Here is a 21786-nt window from a genome sequence, read left to right on the forward strand (position 1 = left end):
TCCGGCTGGTTCTTCCGGGGTCGCGACCCCAGGTCGTGGAGGGCTTTCGGTCTAAAGATGGCGGCCTTGACAGCGAGAAGTGTCATGGCCCTGCGGTCGAGTATTAATCGGCCCGTTGCTTTTGTTAGAAAAATTCCTTGGACCGCTGCGTCGAGTGAGTGATGGAGATGTGGGTGGGGAGGGACCCTCAAAACCTCTGTTTTCTTCAGAGCATTCATAGCATGGTGGCTGGATTAGGAGGCAGAGTTTGCTCCTGAGCATCCAGTGAGCAGAAAGAAATTTTCTTTGCCATTAGCCGTTTAGGGATGCCCCGTAAGCTTTTGGGGCACGAATTCACTGCCTTTCGGAGTGATTTGGTGGAAAGATTTATTACTTAGTAACTTTAGGATTTACGATTTAAAGGGGATTATTTTGACTGCAATGTGGTGGGTCGATTCAAGATGGCAAAATTGTAGGCATGGAGACGAGCTAAAAGGCAATTTCAGGAATTTGATTCAAAGGTGAGGACCTGAACAAGGGCAGTGGTAGGAGTGTGTGTGTCAGATCCACTTATGTAATCAATTTAGTCAGGAGAAGATAGGATTACTGACATATCAAGGGGAGAGAATAACATGCAAAGGTGGGAATCCATGGGACAGATACAAAGAATTCAATTTGCTGTACTAGAGAGTAACTGTAGGACAGCAGTGGGAAATCAGGCAGACAGGTTTGTAGGGTCAACTCAACAAGTTTGACAGCACCAACTATTTAACCTAGTGTAAACTTTAAATTATGAAAGATGAGTAAATTGGGATTTTATTTATGTAACCCAGAACAAAAACGTATGTGAGGATAAATTGGAATTTTATTTGGAAATTCTAATATAGCTGGAAACACACTGGATTGTAATTGTTTATCTTTTTCTTCTGGGGAATCTGCTCACAAAGATTGTATTAATAATCCACACACCTAGCACAGTACCTGCTATGATGAAACACTCAATATTTGGTAAGAATGGAGACTGCAGCCAACTCAGCAATTTGTCTGTCCATGTCCCCACCCCATCACCAAATCTGGTACATTATAGCTTTATAGATAGTATCATAGCTACTTCTTAAATCTTTTTTTTTTTGAAACAGAGTCTCCCTTTGTTGCCTGGGCTAGTGTGAGTGCCATGGCGTCAGCCTAGCTCACAGCAACCTCAAACTCCTGGACTTAAGTGATCCTATTGCCTCCGCCTCCTGAGTAGCTGGGACTACAGGCATGCACCACCATGCCCAGCTAATTTTTTTCTCTCTATATATTTTAGTTGTCCATATAATTTCTTTCTCTTTTTAGTAGAGATGGGGTCTCGCTCTTGCTCAGGCTGGTCTCGAACTCCTGAGCTCAAACGATCCGCCCACCTCGGCCTCCCAGAGTGCTAGGATTACAGGCGTGAGCCACCGCGCCTGGCCTGCTTCCTAAATCTTAAGGCTTTAAGGAAGTGTAAAGTAGTTCCTGTCCATAAGAAGTTTGGGGACTCTAGGACCCCTTTTGGTTTCAATTTACAATCTAGGATAGAGAATACAAAATATCTTGACTTTTTTTTTGGTGACAGGGTGGCACAGTCAGCTCACTGCAGCCTCAAACTCCTGGGCTAAGCTATCCTCTTGCCTCAGCCTCCCAAGTAGCTGCACCACCATGTGCTGCTACTTTTCGTTTTTCTTTTTGGAGATGGGGGTCTTGCTATGTTACCCAGGATGTTACTGAACTCTGAAGCTCAAGTGATCCTCCTGCCTCAGCCTCCCAAAGTGCTGGGATTACAGGTGTGAGCCACCACACCTGGCCATAACTACTTTTAATATGTTTTCTCTCCCTATACAGGTGAGGTGAGAGAACACTTCGCACAGTTTGGCCATATACGAAGGTGCTTCATACCTTTTGTGAGTATCGCCTTGGGAAAAAAGTATTAATGCTATCCTTTAATTCTTGATTTTTTAATCAAAGCATATCAATTTATATTAATATCTAATGGAATGAAGCTATATTGATACAATTATGGGTGATACTGATTAAAAATAAGTTTTTTCCTAGGTGTTTATTTTTTTTTAATTGTCGTATAACAAATTAGCACAAAGGTAATGGCTCAAAACAATACACATACATTATCTCACAGCTGGCAAAGCCTAGCTGGGTCCTCTGCTTAGGGTCTCGCATAGCTATGACACGTATGTCAGCTGGGGCTGCAGTGAGGCTCAACTGGAGAAAGACTGCCTTCCAAGCTCCTTCAGGTTGATGGCAGAATTCATTTTTCAACCCTAGGACGGAAGTCTCTGTTCTGCTGGCTTCTGGCTTTCAGCTGGGAGCTACTCTCAGCTCCCAGGGGTTGCCTGCAGTTTCCTTGTTACCTGGCTTTTCTGTAGGCTGTCTTACAACGTGGCAGCTTGCTTTAAAGCCAGCAATGGAGTTTCTCCAGTGGGCTAAGATGGAGTCTCATGCATTAACATAATATAATCACAGGAGTGACACTGCATCACCCTTGCCGTATGACCTAATCAAGGGAGCAATATCCCATCACCTTGGCCATATTCTTTTGGTTAGAAGCAAGTCACATGCCCTGCCTCAAGGGGAGGGGATGAATGGAGATCATGGGGTCCATCTTAAAATTCTGCCTACTACAGTATTCTAATAAGGACTTGAGATAGTAGAGGATAATTTTATCATGAAACTAACTGGCAGGGAATTTCTATTTTAAGTTTTATTTTCCTTGAGTACCAACTTTTTTAGTATTTATAATAAAACAGTATTTTTATATAAATTATATTTCCTTTCCTTTCTCATAAGGGACTAGAAATCAATCTATAAATTTGATTTACATAGTTCCTTTATCCTGGGCTGTATTTTTCTGTGAGCTTTCTAGAATTGTTGGGCTTTTGGGGGTGTGATGTGAGTGCACATCGTTTATACACAATTTACTGAAACCACCCTTTTTTCCCTCATGGCACTGAAAAGTCTGTGATAAATGTCAACCTAAAGAAATTTAATTATTATTTTTTTTGAGACAGAGTCTCGCTCTGTTGCCTGAGCTAGAGTACCATGGCATCAGCTGAGCTCACAGCAACCTCAAACTCCTGGGCTCAAGCAATCCTCCTGCCTCAGCCTCCCAAGTAGCTGGGATTACAAGCGCACACCACTATGCCCGGCTAATCTTTTTTTTCTATTTTTAGTAAAGATGAGGTCTTGCTCTTACTCAGGCTGGTCTCGAACTCCTGACCTCAAGTGATCCTCCCACCTTGGCCTCCTGGAGTGCTAGATTACAGGTGTGAGCCACCTTGCCTGGCCAAAAAATATTTCTTCTAAAAAAAAATAATAATAGATTTCTTTTGGTTGCCATCTAAAAATATAAGTGAAATAATTTAGGACCTGGAAGGAACAAAGCTTAAACAAAAGAAGGCTCTGCTTCCAGGTAAAACTAAATGCAATGGGAAAAAATGAATTTTTAGTTACATTTATGTACTAAAGTTGAAAATCCTGGTTCCTATCTTAGGTATGTATTATCTAAGTTTTAATACAAACATAAATTTTTTTAATGCCTTTCACTTTTGGAAATGGTCACATGGAGATAAGAGTGCTTTAGAAATTGTCGTATCTATAAGTGGTAAGGGAGATCATCACTGGGGCATCCCCAGAAACTTTTCCTGCATTCTAGGTCAATCCTTATAAAGTTACCTTTAAAGTATGGGAGCAGTTTCTAAGCATTTGGGTTTTTTGGCAAAGCACAACATAACTTTGTAATGAGACTGATCAGGACCAGATGATCATCTACACTGAAGAGACATCATGGCATCTGTCCTTTATTGGCAGCCTCAGGTTGGGTACATCCAAACTAGAATCTCTTCTCCACGTGTGATGTATAAGTTGAATAAGAAGCACTCTGCCTTCTGCACAGGGGAAAGTGGAAAATTGTTTAAAGTAACCAGAAGTCTGGAACTAGATTAAGTAAGGGTAATATTGGTCTTCTTTCCTATTTTTTTTTTTTATTAGTAATGTGATAACGGTAGTGGTGGTGATGAAGATGGTGACTGGTTTCAGAAATGAGCAGATAATGCAATTATAGGTTTTAAGGCTTAACTTTCTAGATTTTAGAAATGATGTTAGAAATAAGAAGAGTACTTTAGCAAAATTTCCCTGGGTTATCACTGTCGTGTGGTTTGCACCTAGAGTGACACTGAAAGCTCATTACTCCTATCTTCTCTAATGCAGCAGCAAAGCGGAGAGAATCAGTTTAACACAGGGATTTAGCCTTGGGCAACTCAGGAGTAAACATGTACTAAATCAAGTTTATTGGCATTTATTTATATCTGTAATCTGATTTTGGCAGATGAAAAGGTTGTTAGTTTGATTTGAAGCTCCCGGAAACTTTCACAAATTCGTGATTAATTCATCTTTTCCTATATTTAAAATGTTTAGGACAAAGAGACTGGCTTTCACAAAGGTTTTGGTTGGGTTCAGTTTTCTACAGAAGAAGAACTTCAGAATGCACTACAGCAGGAGAATCACTTCATTGATGGAGTAAAGGTAAATCTGTTTCTGTATCATATCATGAGCTTTCTGTATATCAATTAAACAGGTCAGAAGTATGGACTGGCAGGGACTTTGGGAGATTTGTAACCAACTGAAGCTGCCTTAACGCTTGTTAAAGAGTGGTGGTGGTAGAGCGTCCAGTTTTAAAAGGTCTGGGGAAGGAAGTGCAGGAAGACCCTTTAATGGGCAGCAAAGTGTATGTAACACAGAACGGTGGAAACAGCAGTCTACTTTCAAGTCAGGCAAACTGGCGATGAAATGCTGGCTTTCCCATTACTGTGTGATCTTGCTCCAAACTGTCTGTAACTTTTATTGGGAGTTTAGGGAGTCTTAACAAGGAACACACAGCAACTGCTTGAGTTAACGGTACTGACTCCCTAATAAAAAGGCAATCTTAAAATGGTAATTTTCAGTTTTAATGTTTTCGCAGACATGGCCTTTCCTTACAGTGCTTATTTGATTTTTTTTTTTTTTTTAGCTCTACGTTCAAGCTCAAAGACCAAAAGTTTTGCATGGGTACCAAACATCTGATGGAGAGAAAGATTTTTAAGACCATTCCCGCATATTAAATAAAGTTAACTGAGAATTTTGTCTAAATGGTTTTATTTGAAACAATAGTTGCACCGAGCAAGAGCTTACTTTCCCCAGTCCAAATTAAAACAGCACAATGGGGGGAAAAATCATTTGGTAGCACAGTTCCAATATGGGAGTATCATCCTCATCATGGTTGGGGTAACTTTATTCATAAGCAGTTGTTCGTACACAAAATATCAACCCCAGACTTCTAGTGTCACACAAAAGGAAGTGGTCTTAATTTTGTATGTGGGGCAGTATGTTCTATAAATGCCAAAAGGTAAGAGAAGCACAAACACAACCCACTCTTTAAAAAAACTAATTCAAAGTAGAATTTTCTATCCCCCCCACTTCTCCTGTAATAAAAAGTAGTGCTGGGATGTGTCACCCAGATTTGGTTGTTTTTTTTGTTTGTTTTTTTTTTAAATAATATGGAACGCTTCACAAATTTGCGTGTCATCCTTGCACAGGGGCCATGCTAATCTTCTCTGTATCGTTCCAATTTTTTTTAGTATATGTGCTGCCGAAGCGAGCACCAGATTTGGTTTTTTATCCATTTACAAAGTATTCCCCATATGACTTGCATCATTAGGGTTACGGATAATAGTTCATTCACTTTGAAGAGACATGCGTCTATTCCTTCCTCCTCTTCTTGCCTTCATGCTCATGTTCCTTGGGGCGGCTGCTATCTGAAGGTCTTTTAGAGCCACCATGCTGTTTGGCTTCTTCCAAAAACTTGTCCAAACCAAAAGGATCTTCCTCAAACTGAACTGGTCCTTCTCTGCCTCTCTGCCTACGGTCTGAACCAGAAAATTCCTTGTCGGGAACAAATCTAGGGAAAAAGAGAAAGGACTATGAACTACTTTGTTTTCACTGGTGTAAACATTGACAGTGAGGTGTCTGACTTGGTACCTGTTGGTCTTTATTCTGGCTTCTAGGTCATCACCATACATGTCCTTGTCCAGATTTTTACTGGGCCTATAAATACTCTGGGCCATATCTTTACCACCTCTCCAGGCTTGATCATAAACATTGTAAATTTCATCTTCTCCACCTGCAAATCCACTGTCCATACCCTGTGGAAAAAAGGATATTAAAGATGTATACAATATTTTTATTAAAAGCAAAATCTGATAACATTCACATGAAGAGTAAACTCTTCCTCATTTATAGCTCACGTTTTCAACAATCTGAACTACAAATTTTAAAAAGGTCTTCATTAAACTCAAAGCACATATAAACTTTTGTTTCTATCACCTTTGGTCCTTACCCAGAGACTTAGATTAAACAAGGTTAACTGATTAACAAGTTTAATTACTTTAGTCATTGGAATTGCAGGATGCTACTATGAACAGAAACTTGACAATTTCAATTTGTATACAGTGGCAAGATGATGAAAGAATTCTAAAACATTGCTTTGTTGTACTCCTTAACTGCCTAAGAACATCACTATTACAGCCATAAGAAAGCTCTCCATGTTAAGTCAATAAGAAACAATAGAAAAATTTTCATCACAGCTTTTAAATGCTTAAGCTTGTGACAGGTGATTACCTTGAAAATATTTACTTATGTAGAAATTTCATCCCTACATACCTTTGCTCAGGATGATAAGTTGCCATTGCAAAGTGGTTAAGAAAAAAGCTTTGGAAAAAAGATACCCAAGTTTGAATCTTAATTCCATCAGTTACTAGCTAAACCTCTCTGTCTCAATTGCCTTATCTAAACAACAGAGATAATAGTAGTATGACTTCATAGTGTTTTTCTAAGGATTAAGTGAGATAATACAAGTAAAAAAAAGACTGAGAACAATGCCAGGAATATGAAAAGCACCTAATAAATTATTATTATTACTTAGATGGGTTTACTCATATACTACTAAGAAGATATATATCTTCTCCAGTAGACTATGGGTTCTTTGAGAGCAAAGATGCCTTCAAAGATCTTTGATCTTACTGACTTATGCATAGTTAGTAATCTGTGTTACATGAATTAAAATACAAAGGTACTTTTCCCAGGCCTAAAGTGTCCTAGTTAGTTAATCAGAACTATAACTAGAAATCCGATTTCCTGAAAATCAGTCCAGTACTTTAATGCAGTTTTACAGCTTCATTTTTCAAAGATTCCCAAGTTCATGTTTCTATAGCATTAAAAAAAAAATCCAAGAGGTAATTTGTAGGACACTGGCTCTGTTTTATAAACAAAAGACTGATAGAACCAATAGAACCACATTTTATCACCTAATTTCTTTCATTTTCTGTTATTGTCCCAAATTTTAGCCAACTGTAAGAGGTCACAATCAGAACTATTTCATCTTGTCTCTTAAGTTATAATAAACAACTTCCAATTTTTTTCTATCAGCACTCTTGCAAACCTTAGGCTGATCCAAGTCTAAGATAATTTTCTCTCCCCTGAGGATAGGTATTCATATGAACACACAATATATGCTGCTTTGAAACGCACTGTACCTTGGATTGGTTGAAGAGCCTTTGGTCATACTGAACTTCATTGGAAGTCCGAGGATTGGGCACACCAAGAGCAATGACTTCACTGATATCCCGATTTTCATTTCTCTGAAGTTTCGACCTATTTTGAAATATGACATCACTAACTGAAAACTCTTTACAAGCTGAATATATTCAATTTAAATACAACCATTCTCAGAACAAAGAAAATGACTGTCAGGTTCACATCTGGTGAATATATATTCCCTGATAATGCACAGTCAGGTTGGCAGCCCTTACAGGATTTCAGATTATGTGATTAGAGGTACATTTTACAATTAGGATTTCCTGTTAGCTCTGAAAAACATCCAAGAGACCTATTCTTGACGTGGAAAAAAATTTTTTTTTTAAAGACAGGGTCTTGCTCCACCGCCCTGGCTGAAGTGCAGGGGCACAATCATAGCTCACTGTAACCTCTAACTCCTGGGCTCAAGTGATCCTCCTACCTCAGCCTCCCAAGTAGCTGGGACTACAGGTACATGCCACCATATTCAGCTCATTTTTCTTATTTTTTGTAGAGACAGGGTCTTACTGTATTGCCCAGCGTGGTCTTGAACTGACCTCAAGCAATCCTCTTGCCCTGGCATCCCAAAGTGCTTCGATTACAGGTGTGAGCCACCATACCCAGCCTTTGACATGGACGTTTTAAATATAAGTAATCACCTTACAACCATGCTGAGATAAGAAATTGTTATGGTCTATATTTGCTATTATTATAGAAGGGTTTAGGAGTTGGAAAATAGATGCAAATGAGATGCATCATTTGAATCATTTTCAATAAGTTAGAATCAGCTCTTTTATTTAATCATATTTAGTGATTTTATCCTACTAGAATTTTGAGGAAAATGTCAATGACTGGATTATTCAGGATGATTTTTGATATTCAGATTAATTTAATTCCCCTCCTGTTTAACTATGTATGAAATCTACATTCCAGTGAAACCATGGTGACTGTAATCACTGATTTTACTAGAAGCTCAGACCCTAAAATGATTTCTATAGACAATTTGGCTTTCAACCAATCACAACTTTACAGCTTTTCTCTGTTATCAATTCTCATAGCCACTTTAATGGTTTTAAAAGGCCCAAATTATGTACAGAGCAGCGATCCCCAACCTTTTGACACCAGGGACTGGTTTCGTGGAAGACAGTTTTTCCTACAAGGAAGTGCGCAGCCTGGATCCCTCGCATGCGCAGTTTGCAGTGGGGTTCGTGTTCCCACGAGGGTCTGATGCCACTGCTGATCTGAGGGTGGAATGGGGAGGGGGCGGGGCTTGGCGGTGATGCAAGCAATGGGGAGCGGCTGTGGGTGCAGGTGGGGCTTTGCTTACTCACCTGCCGCTCCTGTGCAGCCCTGAGCGGGTGGGGGCTTGGGGACCGCAGCTATAGAGCCATTTTAATTTTTATAACTCAGGAATTTCCAACCAACAGTGTCATTAATTAAACACTTTCACACTTCATTCTTTTTTCCTCTACACTGTGCATTTACCCAAAACTTAAAATTAAGATTTTCTGCTTCTCCATCACTTCACTTATCCAGGGAGATAAAATATGCCACTTAAAACAACAAAGAACACCAGTAGGAATCTTTTTTGATGTTTAAGATACGACTTAGAAAAAGTACATAATATCAGCTCAGGATGATCAGAGAGCATGGAAAACTTCATTTGGGAAGAAAATGTCTTATAGGTGCATTTAACTCTCACTCCGAATTCCACTTCCATTTGACAGCACTTCCTCAACTTTTCAGCAATTTTAGTCCCTCAGCCTTTGGTGAACCACAAACTTCCTCACTCCCTACTTTACTCCATGCCCCAATACGTGTATTTGGTTTGTTCCATACAAGTTTGTATGTACTAAAAGTGCTGTGTAAATTTTCCCAAATTATTTTATCTGAGAGCTCTTTCTGAATTTTAAGATAAATTCTTCATGAGAACCGATTTTCACTTCTTTTAAAATCTGTTCTTTTTCCCCGTTGTACTGGGTACGGTGCTCTGCATATAAAAGGAGCTCAGTAAAGGTATGGCAGCTTATTTCCTGTCTAGAGGAACAGGCACGTAATCAATTTGTCTCACCATTTGAGGTAGGAAAAGAACAGGCCAGAAGAGTCCCGTTCACTACTTCCTTTTCACAAACATGATCTGAATTCCTTTTTCTATATCCTCATTATCATCAGTTCTAACTGATGCTACAAGATGATGAAAGAAAAGATAGTCACTTCCCTAGTCACAGGGATAGTCACTTCTGCTAAGACAAAGTAAGTGTAAGAAAATTAAGTGCTAATTTATTAAGTTATCAAATTAAAGAGGAAAAGGAGAGAAGCAAAACTGATCTTAGTGGACTAAAACTGTCCTGTAAAAAGGTAGAAAAACGTCACTCTTCCTAATTTGTACGAATCTCAAATAGCACCTACCTCTTATCAGGAGCTGCCCTGGAAAGATTCCGGTCATGCTGTCTTTCTTTTCGCCTATCATGCCGGATTTCGTCCCTCTCACGTGCCTCCCCATCCTCTGTGTGGACACAGTTGAAAATGACTTTATCACTGTATTATCCATTAACATTTTGAATAAAAGAATATTATTTAGAAAATTCCATGAACTTCTTTATAGTCATGCTCAATCTTTTAAAACTTACTTGCAATCAATTTAAATCCAATAAACAGTATTAATTTAATTTTTGAATGTGAATGGTAGAATCATGCATGTAGCTAAAGTGTTTAGGGGTAAAGTATATTGTTGTCTTCAACTTTTGAAATGCAAAGTTGTAAGCTATATTGAAAGAGGAATAGAGAGATGGGTAGATATGTGATAAAACAAATTTTGTAATGTTTATTTTACTTTAAACAAACTTCTTATTGAGACATAATACATTAATATAGTCTGGTTATTAATACCTTGTTGGATGGATAGTTTGCAAATATTTTCTCCCGTTCTGTATGTAAGTTGTCTCTTCAATCTATTTCCTTTGCCATGCAGAAGCTTTTTCGCTTGATGTAATCCCATTTGTCTATTTTTCCTCGTTTCCTATGCTTTTGAGGTCTTACCCAAAAAAATCTTTGCCCAGACCAATGTCCTATAGTGTTTCTCATGTTTTCTTCTAGTAGTTTCATAGTTGCAGGTCTTATGTTTAAGTGTTTAAGCCATTCTGATTTGATTTTTGTATATGGTGAGAGATAGAGGTCTAGTTTCACTCTGTTGTACAGGAATATCCAGTTTCCCCAGCACCTTTATTAAACAGCCTGTACTTTCCCCAGTGTATGTTCTTGGTGCCTTTGTCAAAAGCGAGTTGGCTGTAAACGCATGTATTTATTTCTGGGTTCTCTATTCAGTTCCATTGGTCTACGTGTCTGTTTTTATGCCAGTACCATGCTGTCTTGGCTACTATAGCTTTGTAATGTATTTTGAAGTCAGGCAGTGTGATGCCTCCAGCTTAGTTCTTTTTGCTTAGGAGTGCTTTGGTATTCAGAGTCTTTTATGGTTCCATATGAATTTTAGGATTGTTTTTTCTATTTGTGAAGAATGTCATTGGTATTTTGATACAGACTGCATTGAATCTGCAGATTGCTTTGGGTAGTATGGACAGTCTAACAATATTAATTCTTCCAATCCACGAGGTTATCCTCTCATATTTTTGTGTTCTCTTCAGTTTCTTTCATCAGCATTTTAGTTTTCATTATAGAGATCTTTCACTTCTTTGGTTAAATTTATTCCTAGGTATTTTATTTTTTTGTAGCTATTGCAAATGAGATTGCTTTCTTGATTTCTTTTTCAGCCTGTTTGCTGTTGGTGTATAGAAATGCTACTGAATTTTGTATGTTGATTTTGTACCCTGCAACTTTACTAAATTCTTTTATCAGTTCTAACAGTCTTTCGGTGGAGTCTTTAGGTTTTTCTAAATATAGGAGAATGTCATCTGCAAACAAGAATAATTTGACTTCTTCCTTTCCAATCTGGTTGTCTATTTCTTTCTCTTGCCTAAGCGCTCTGGCTAGGACTTCCAGTATCACGTTGAATAAAAGTGGTGAAAGTCCCTGTATTGTTCCAGATTTTAGAGGAAAATCTTTCAATTTTCCCCTATTCAGTATGATGTTAATTGTGGGTTCGTCATACAGGGCCTTTATCATTTTGATGTATGTTCCTTCTATACCCAGTTTGAGAGTTTTTTATCATGAAGGGATGCTACATTTTATCAAGTGCTTTTTTCAGAATCTATTGAACTGCTGATAATGTTTATTCTTGACTGTTAAATGTGAGTTTTTTGATTTGTGTATGTTGAACCATCCTTGCATCCCCTGGGATGAATCCTACTTGATCATGATGAATGTTTTTGGTATGTTGTTGAATTTGGTTTGGTAGCATTTTGTTGAGGATTTTTGTATCTGTGTTCATCAAGGATATTGGCCTATAGTTTTCTTTTTTTGTTTTGTCCTTGTCAGGTTTTGCTAACAGGGTATCCTGGCCTCAAAGAATGAGTTTCTATTGCTTCTTAAGGATGAACAAAGAAAAAAAAAAAAAAGAAAGAATGAGTTTCGTCTTCAATTTTTTGGAATAGTTTGAGTAGAATTGGTATTAGTTCTTCTTTAAATATTTGGTAGAATTCAGCAGTGAAGTTGTCACGTAATGGGCTTTTCTTCAATGGAAGTATATTAATTGTTAAAGAAATATTAACTGTAGAATCTAGATGGTGATGGAGGTGATCATTATACAATTCTTTCAATTTTTCTGTATGTTTGAAAATTTTCATAATAAAATGAGAAACAAGAATTATGTGTATGTTTTCCCTTATAGTTTCAAAGATTTTATTGAATAAAGAACCTTTTGCTTGTGTTCCATAGGGGCTGGCTGCATCTTGATCTCTACTGCATTTAGTCTATCTTCACTTTCTCTACCCTTGCCAGTCTGAGGAGACGCAATGTGATTAAGAGCATGAGCTTTGGAACTAATCTATCTGGATTCAAATCTAGTTTCTATGATAAATTAGCAATGTGACCTCACGCAGGTTACTTGACCACTCTGAGCCTTAGTTTCCTGTGTAAAATAGTGACAATAATAGTACCACTGCACTATTGCCGTAGGGATTATGAGGTAACACATGTAAAGCCCTCAGCGCAGCACCTGCCATAATAAGCACTCAAATGTTAGTTTTTACTAATTTTTAAAAAATTTTAATATCTCAAGAACTATTTTTTTTTTTTTAATCAGTTTAGAGAACTTACATACAGTAAATTTCACTTCTAGTTACCTTCAGTGGCTAGGTATACAACAAGCAGGTATTTGTATCTGGCCACATTAAGTCATTTATGCATGATTCAGGGAACTGGATCACTACTTATAATCTTGTTTACTTGCCTGTAGTTGCACTCTACACTTCTATAACCTTGAGACTTTCATCTTAACCTATCCTCAGTTAAATTCCTCATCTTTTCCTCCCAAATCTGTTTCTCCTGCTATCTTCCCAACATTAGTAAATGGCAACTTAATCCTTTCCAGTTGCCCAGGACAAAAGCTCTGGAGTCATCCTTGACTCCTACTTTTCTCTAATACCTCTACCTAATCCATAAGCAAATTTTTTTAACTTTACCTCCAAAATACATCCAATATCTGACATGTTTTCATCACCTCTTGTTATCATCTCTCATCTGGTTTATTGCAATAGCCTTCCACGTAGCTTCCCTGTTTCTGCCCATGCCCATTCCACAATCTTGTATTTTTAACATAGCAGCCAGTGTGATCCTTTAAAAACATATGTTAGGGGAAATGTTGGTCAAAGGGAACCAAGTTTTATTTATGCAGGATGAATGAGTTCTGGAGATCTAATGTACTGTATGGTAATAATAGTTAACAATACTGCATTATATACTTGAAATTTGCTGAGAGAGTAGATATTATTCTTATCAAAAATTTTAAACAGTAATTATATGAGGAGACTCGTATGTTTACTAGCTTGACAGTGGTAAACATGTCACCATGTATTCATATATCAAAACATCATGTTGGCCGGGCACGGTGGCTCACGCCTGTAATCCTAGCACTCTGGGAGGCCGAGGCGGGTGGATCGCTCAAGGTCAGGAGTTCGAGACCAGCCTGAGCAAGAGCGAGACCCCGTCTCTACTATAAATAGAAAGAAATTATCTGGCCAACTAAAATATATATAGAAAAAATTAGCCGGGCATGGTGGCGCATGCCTGTAGTCCCAGCTACCTGGGAGGCTGAGGCAGTAGGATCACTTAAGCCCAGGAGTTTGAGGTTGCTGTGAGCTAGGCTGATGCCACGGCACACACTCTAGCCCGGGCAACAAAGCGAGACTCTGTCTCAAAAAAAAAAAACAAAAACAAAAACAAAAAAAAAAATCATGTTGTATACCTTAAACATATACAATTTTTATTTGTCAGTTTTACTTCAATAGAGCTTGGAAAAATGTATGTCAGATCATGTCACTCTGCTCAAAACCCCTCAACTGCTTCCCTTGTCACTTGAAGTAAAAGCTATACCCTTCTAATGGCTAAAAGGGCACACACGATCTGGCCACTACTGTTCGCTCCTGCCCTAACTACTGTGACATCTCATCTCCTACTTCCCTCCTCCCTCATTACAATCCAGCCATACTGGCCTCCCTCCCTGCTCTTCCTTGAGCACACCAGACGTATTCCCAACCTAGGGCCTTTGTACTTGTTGATCCTTCTGGCTTTGCTCTTCCCCCAGATATCCACATGGATTGCTTCCTTACTTCCTTCAAGTTTTTGTGCTAATGTTACCATCCTACAAGTTAGGCTTATTCTGACCATCCTCTATTTCTGGCACTTTGATATCCCCCTTCCCTGTTTTATTTTTCTCCACAGCATTTATTACCTTCTACCATACTACATGATTAACTTTTTTTGTCTGTCTACATCCACTTGAATGTTGACTGCCATATCCCATCCACCCCACTGTCTAGCATAAAACCTGGTGTCTATAAGAGAACTTTACACAAAGCAGGTGCTCATTATGGACTGAATGAATGATTACAGTAGGCTACAATTTATTAATCAAACAAAAACCACTCTCACAAATTTTCTTGAGTTAGAAATGGAATTTGTCTTCCCCCAATACCAGAATGCAGACCACTAAATAATGCCAGAGAGAAAATACCAGCAGATTTAATGATTAGAAGTGCATTAGCTTAAAGATAGAAAAACTCTGGATTATTTTCCCATGTCAGGGAGTTGAATTATTCAATTGGAGATCTCATTTCTTTAAAGTTCAAGAAAATTAAAATAAGAGAAAATCAAGCCTACCATTTAAGTAACAGTGTTTTTTTTTGAGACCGAGTCTCGCTCTGTCACACTGGCTAGAGTGCCATGGTGTCAGCTTAGCTCACAGCAACCTCAAACTCCTGGGCTCAAGCAATCCTCCTGTCTCAGCCTCCCGAGTAGCTGGGACTACAGGCATGCACCACCATGCCCGGTTAATTTTTTCTATATATATTTTTAGCTGTCCAGATAATTTCTTTCTATTTTTAGTAGAGACGGGGTCTTGCTCTTGCTCAGGCTGGTCTCAAACTCCTGACCCTGAGCGATCCTCCCGCCTCGGTCCCCCAGAGTGCTAGGATTACAGGCGTGAGCCACCGCGCCCGGCCAACAGTGTGATTTTTTTAAAGTATATTGCTCAGGTTAAAAACTTCTAGTATAAGACCCATACTGGAGGCCCACCTTTAAATACATACTCTTACTTTCTTTCTGCTTCAGCTTAGTAAAGTGGAAGTTACTCTCCATTCTTAGATTATTTACGAAACATCTAAATTTTCTTTCTTACCACTTTTGTTTGTGGTTTTAAAAAACCAGATTTTCTAAAATTAGATACATATCATTCAACCCAGTAATGACAATGCCATACCTTTCTCCACATGGGTTTTGATCCCAGCTCTCCTCTCTCTGGCTTTCTGGGCCATTTCTCTAAGTTTCTCTTCATGTTTCTCCTTTTCTTTCTGAGCCATTTTTCTCTCTACTTGGGCACGCATTTCCACAGCTTCACGAGCCTGTTAGTAAAGTCAGATGTTAAACAGGAAGTACCACTGGATAAGCATTTACAGCAATCATCTAACTCTATAACTAAAGTCTGGATTGTAAGAGCATTTACATAGAATTCAGATTTGTTATTGCTGATTAAAATGAAGATTCTTGTCCACTAAAAACAATACCCTGCCTAGAAGATACTGTAAGGTTAGCATTTTTTACTCTGGGAATGTTTTACTGGTTGAAACTATAGTGACTCAGTCAATCTTATAAATAAAATATTTCACTAATGCTTTCTGAAAAACAATCAAAAAGGCTGAGTGCAGTGGCTCATGCCTGTAATCCTAGCACTTTGGGAGGCAGAGGCAAGAGGATCGCTTGAGGCCAGGAGTTTTAGACCAACCTCAGCAACATAGAGAGACCCCATCTCCACAAAAAAATAGAAAAATTAGCTGGGAAGCTGAGACATGAGGACTGCTTGAACTCAGGAGTTTGAGATTGCAGTGAGCTATAGACAGTGAGCTACTGCATTCTAGCCCAGGCAACAGAGTGAGACCCTGTCTCAAAAAGACCCCCAAACAAACAAAAAAACCTAAAACACAAAATTAAGATATCAATAAAGCAATTTCCATTATCAATAATATAATAGGAACTGATTAAATTTTCAAGATCAATCAAGTCAACTCAAGATAAAACCTTAGGCTGTATCTGCTAGAGAGATTTTATAAAACTCTCACTGTGATAGAAGAGACATACTTTTCTGTGTTCTAAACACATGCCACGATGTGTGTGAACTTAAGGGTCACATATTAATACCATAATATATAAAATATTAATAGATGGTCAAAACTATTCATGCCATTTTATGTAGCATTCAATTCATCAGAATGTTTACCTGCCCTTCCTGACAACTGCCCTTTTGGGGGACATCTACATCTAAAATAGAGGAAAATTATGAAACCTACAATAGCACGAGCAATCTTCACAAAATGGGATCAGCCTAGCGAACCATCATTCCTGCATGTTGTGAGGGAGCTGGATCGCAACTGGTGGGTACGTGCACACGTCTACTTGCCCACTCCGGGACACGTATCACAAGTGAGACTTTCTCTGGGTACTCAGCATTGTAGCTAAATTACCAGTACCTTAGGTAACCAAGAACAGATTTTAAAAGCATCAAGAGCATTAAACAAGTAAATTATAACAGACCAACCTTCCGATCAGCAATGTAGAGAGCTTCAGCCAGTTTGGCAAAATTTTCATTTATGTGTACTGTCTGTAGTCCTCTTCCATCAGCAGCCAGACGTTTATCTAATGGAATTGTATAACCCTAGTGTGAAAGCAGACAGAAAATACCAGTCACAGATGAGCTACAATAATTATTTAAAATTAAATTAAATATGCCCATTTTTAGAATCACTTAGTCGGAGGGTTTTTTTTCTTACAACTTTCTTCACAATTATGCAAAACCACAGCAGTTAACAATGAGTGCTTTGTGTGGAGGATTAAGCACTTTACACCTGTGGTCTCATTCAAACCTTCACAATAACTCTACAGAGCTGGTAACATTATTGTGTCCACTTCGCTGATACTTAGGTAATATCCCTCAAGGTCACACAGTAAGTAGTGGATAGACTAGGATTTAAACTCAGACCGTATGATATATGACTTTCAGGGCACAAATTCTGGAAAAAGATTCTCATGTTAGTAATTGTGAATTATAATAAAAGGAAATAGCTGTCAAAAAGCTAAACAGTTACTCCTCAAGTAAATAGCCATACAATACAATATAAAGGGAGAATAAATTACTTTAATCTTAGTATCTATAGGTAGTTTAATCTGGTGTACTGTCTTAATGACTTGTTAGATTCTTAAAACCCTCTCAATTTTAGAAAATAGAAAATAAGATAAAGTTTATTGGAAAACTGAGATTCTATACTTTGAAATTTTGCATCCCATTTCAATCATTCAAGGAATATGCTTGAACATCCATGTAACTTCCAGGCTTAGCTTTATTCTTCCAGGATTCTGACTAGACTCCCAAGTGCTGACTTTTAGTCCACGGTCTCCCAATAAAATGAAGTGTTACAGAACCCACTCTGGATACTTAGTTGCATACATATTAATCAACCCCAATTAGACCAGTCAACAACCTTTTAGTTTAAGGATGAGTACATAAATTTCTTTAAGGAAGTTAAAGGGCCTTCTTCACCCATCAAAAATAAAATCATGAGGCCAGCCATGGTGATTTACACCTATAATCCTAGTATTTTGGGAGGCCGAGGTGGGGGGATTGCTTGAGGCCAGGAGTACCAGACTAGCCAGAGTAACAGAGAGAGACTCTGACTCTACAAAAAATAGAAAAAATTAGCCAGGTATGGTGGCATGTGCCTATCGTCCCAGCTATCCAGGAGGCTGAGGCAGGAGGATTGCTTGAGCCCAGGAGTTTGAGGCTGCAGTAAGCTATGATGAAAGCCATTGCCCTCTAGCCCAGGCAACAGAGCGAGACTCTGTCTCAATCAATGAATCAATCAAATCATGAAATATAATTTGGGGAAGAGAGGAAATAGTGATTATGAAATTAATCACACATTTTACAGATTCTTAACTCCTGGAAGCTTTGGCGAACAGTAGAGATATATAGGATTTAGATAGCTTAATTCTTCAATGTTATGAACAAATAGTTGAAAATTAAAGCACTGAAAATATCCAAATATTTACTCTGTTCTTTCGTCAAATGATCATTTAGACTGGTTTAATTTCTTTCAGAAATCATGTTTTTATAAAAATTTGAATTTTCTAAAGAATACCATCTTACATTGATAGGTACTTTATCCTACTTATTCCTTTTCTGTTTGTTTCTGATAGCTGCAATTCACTAAAAGAATCTACATGGTATTAATGTGCCTGGCATACTAGTATTTCTATGACATTAAAAAAATCATATAAATTGGGTGTTCTTGTTTGAAACTAGTCAGTTAAGCAAGTGCTAAGGTTTCAGCTAAAGTTATCCAGGCTGCAGCTCTTTCCCAGGTGTTTTCCAGTAGGTTACAATACTAAGATACTGATTTTATGACATCTTAATTACCTTTGCATTTTTCCAGTTAGAAATACAAGGAGGAATCTTCCACTCTTGTTGTTCTTTTACAGTCATCTGAATTGACAGAAGAGTGAAAAAAAAATTTTTAGATTTATACTCCAGTTAAAAACCCAAGTATAATCTTTCTCTTCAAAGACAGCACCATATACACAGACATATGCAGATTTAGTCAAAGGCAAAAATTCTGTTTGTTTTGATAGCACTATATATACTATCTTCTCATATCATGGATTCTACTATTAGTATCTTTGAACTAGTGTAAAAAATGGAAAATAATCTAGAAATCATTTTTGACAGCTATAAATGCTGACTAGTATTTTTCCATATTTAAAGTGATACGACTTCTTTCAGATGAAAAATTGTTGAGTAATGAAACATATCTTAAAGGGCCACTCAGATTACGAATCAGAGACCTAATGAACTCAAGTATTTACTTCCTATAACGTCATTCACATGAAACAGCAAACCCTGTTCACTGCATTAAAAGCAAGGTTTAGGTCACTAATAACAAAATTTATAGCTAACATTTTATACACATTCTCATAAGCACTCTGGGAACTACACTTTGTAATCTTGACTGGGTCCCTATTTTATCTTGAGTAATAAGAAAACCACAACTGAGTGTGGTGATATGTATGTGTACAGGCATAAGGAGGTTATTTATAAAATTAATAATCATGAGTAGAAAAAAAGATTTTAAAACCATAACAAAGAATACCTTTCGGCTAGGAGAATGCATGACAGGCGCAGGAGGAGAAGGTGGTCCCCGGGGGATTTTCTTATTGATCCTGAAGGATAAATCAAAACACAACCACAGAGTGATATATTTTTTCCCCTTTTTAGGTATTATATCTCAAGCATGCCCTCCTTATTTTTTTGTTGTGTAAAGTTTCAAATATAGACAAAAACAAAGACTGCAAACAAAAGCCCATCTATCATACAAAAATCACTCAGCTTCAACAATAGATCATGGCCAACCCTGTTATCATCACTCATCCCACCTTACAATATTATCATTTCACAGAGTAACATACTTTTTTCCTTTTTAAAAAGTAGCTTACGGTACAATTGACATACAATTAACTACATAAAAAGTGTACAGTTTGATTAAATTTTGACACGTATACACCCGTGAAACCATCATCACAATCAAGACAGTGAACATACCCATCACCACCAGAGTTTCTGCCTGCTCCTTTGACTACCCCTCTTACCCCTCCCATCTCCTCTGTCCCCACCTCCTTCCCCAGAGGCAACCACTGACCAACTTCCTGTTACTGTAGTTTGCATTTTCCAGAGTTTTATATAAATGAAATCGAACTGTAATTATTTTTGCCTAGCTTCTTCACTCAGCATAATTGAGATTCATTCATGTTATTATTATGTGCATTTTTTGTTTTTGTTTGTTTTAGACAGGGTCTCACTATGTTGCCCAGGCTGGACTCCAACTCCTAGGTTCAAGTGATCCTCCCACCTCAGCCTCCTGAGTAGCTGGGACTATAGGTGTGTACCACTGTGCCTGGCCATTGTGCGTTAAAAGTTTATTCTTTCTTATTGCTTAAAAGTATTCTATGTATGGATATATCACAGTTTGTTGATCCATTTGCCCATTAATGGACATTTGGGCCACATGTCTCCTTTAACATTTTTTTTAAGAATAGTGGTTCATTCTCATGAAGCCATTTACTTACTTGAACCTTGGAGGCTCCATTGGATCTTTCTGCATTTCTACCATGCGAATAACCCTCTGTTTAGCTCCAGAGTTGAAAGCCACTCCTTGCTGAGATGGTGTGTACCTGAAGAAAGCAGAAGAAAACTAAAGGTGTAACTAGTTCAAGCTTTCAGTAGGTATTTTCCTTCTATTACAATCCTAAACTAGACTACATTTTCAATTTCTTTCACAAAGTATTAACGGAAAATTATAAAATATTTAGGCAGAGAAGACAACAACAGAGATAAGAAAACTAACAGACATTAGGAGTTACAAGCAAAATGTAAACGTGAATGGTATTAGTTTGCAGATAATCCATCCTCATCCATTTTCCAACATGGAAGATGCAGTGTTCAGTTTCATCAATAAGAGGTCTGGAAAAGAGTACCTATTCTATAAGTTTGCATTTCAGGAAAAAACACCTGTAATAATCCCGGCAGACAACTTACAGTTAGCAGTTTTTGGTTACTTATAGCTTGTAAAACAGAAAAAGAACAATGACAGCAACCCTACCAGCTCTGAATTTTCCCTTAATATCTGTATGTTATTCATCTCTCCACACAAAGATTTAGTTGAGTGAAACCTTTCAAAACCTACAAGTATTTTAAGGATGCCAATTATATATAAATGGAAAACTTTAAATAATAATTGTGGTTTGGATCATATACTGCAAGTAATTGTTAATTTCTAAAGACAAAAAATATATTTTAAAAATAGAATAAAAACTAGTATCTTAAAATGGACATCTTGAAAAAATCCTGCTTTCAGTTGTCAGCAAAGAGAGTGGATAGGCTTCAAGTAATTATCTGAAACAATGCACTTATAACTGTTACTAAGTAGGACAGTAAAAGAATATCAGGACCATCCCAATATGATTCAAGTTGGAAATGAAACTAAGACTTCTAGGCATGATTCATACCGGATATACTGAGCAGGAGCCAGTTTGTCAGCTGCTCGAACTGGCATGGCTGCGGCAACCTTCTGCGATACAGACTTTTCTAAGGCTACCCTTGTCTTTTCTGTTATCTGAAATAAGAAACATTGCACTGAGTGGTTTGGAAGTTAATAAGGATGTAAAAAGTCATCTAATACATCAATTCCCAGTTACCTCTTTAATAGCTTCTTCATCGGGTCTTTGCAGGTCTGGATCATCTGCATTCATAACCTCCTTTGGAACCAGGTCAGTGTATTTGCTATAAATGATCTAAAATGTTCAAAAACAAAGAGGCTTAAGAAAAGCAAAGAATGAAAAGAAGCCACCTCATTAAATCATTTCAGATGTCAACATGTCCTCTCTCAACACACTTTAGGCCTTGAAAATTTCATTGACTTCATCCTACTATGTTTCTCTGCTCTAGCATCAACT

The 21786-nt window shown here is 37.8% G+C and overlaps 2 protein-coding genes and 1 non-coding gene across 4 annotated transcripts in view; 1 reads left to right on the forward strand and 2 right to left on the reverse strand.

Moving 5' to 3' along the window:
• Nucleotides 1-38: 38 nt before the first annotated feature.
• Nucleotides 39-5121, forward strand: SLIRP (SRA stem-loop interacting RNA binding protein). Its single transcript, XM_069465171.1, has 4 exons — nucleotides 39-154; nucleotides 1843-1901; nucleotides 4429-4536; nucleotides 5021-5121. Exons 1-4 carry the CDS (start codon nucleotides 58-60, stop codon nucleotides 5090-5092), a joined length of 336 nt encoding a protein of 111 aa, XP_069321272.1. The 5' UTR covers nucleotides 39-57; the 3' UTR covers nucleotides 5093-5121.
• Nucleotides 5122-5139: 18 nt separating this feature from the next.
• SNW1 (SNW domain containing 1) overlaps nucleotides 5140-21786 on the reverse strand; it is a 29786-nt gene continuing 13139 nt past the window's right edge. The window contains exons 4-14 of one of the 2 annotated variants that reach the window (XM_069465173.1): nucleotides 21529-21624; nucleotides 21340-21446; nucleotides 20401-20505; nucleotides 19428-19497; nucleotides 18698-18763; nucleotides 16823-16939; nucleotides 15491-15632; nucleotides 10030-10126; nucleotides 7581-7698; nucleotides 6028-6191; nucleotides 5140-5947 (exon numbers count right to left, since the gene is read on the reverse strand). In XM_069465173.1, coding sequence (XP_069321274.1) covers nucleotides 5749-5947; nucleotides 6028-6191; nucleotides 7581-7698; nucleotides 10030-10126; nucleotides 15491-15632; nucleotides 16823-16939; nucleotides 18698-18763; nucleotides 19428-19497; nucleotides 20401-20505; nucleotides 21340-21446; nucleotides 21529-21624 — 1281 coding nt within the window. In that variant the 3' untranslated portion in view covers nucleotides 5140-5748. Of the gene's footprint in view, nucleotides 6192-7580; nucleotides 7699-10029; nucleotides 10127-15490; nucleotides 15633-16822; nucleotides 16940-18697; nucleotides 18764-19427; nucleotides 19498-20400; nucleotides 20506-21339; nucleotides 21447-21528; nucleotides 21625-21786 lie in introns of both variants that reach the window. The other variant, XM_069465172.1, reaches the window with a different exon arrangement.
• LOC138381010 (U6 spliceosomal RNA) lies at nucleotides 5541-5651 on the reverse strand. Its single transcript, XR_011232966.1, has one exon. It is a non-coding gene; the product is annotated as a U6 spliceosomal RNA (small nuclear RNA).

The sequence above is a fragment of the Eulemur rufifrons genome, chromosome 2 (assembly GCF_041146395.1).
Source record: "Eulemur rufifrons isolate Redbay chromosome 2, OSU_ERuf_1, whole genome shotgun sequence".
NCBI classification, from domain to species: Eukaryota; Metazoa; Chordata; class Mammalia; order Primates; family Lemuridae; genus Eulemur; species Eulemur rufifrons.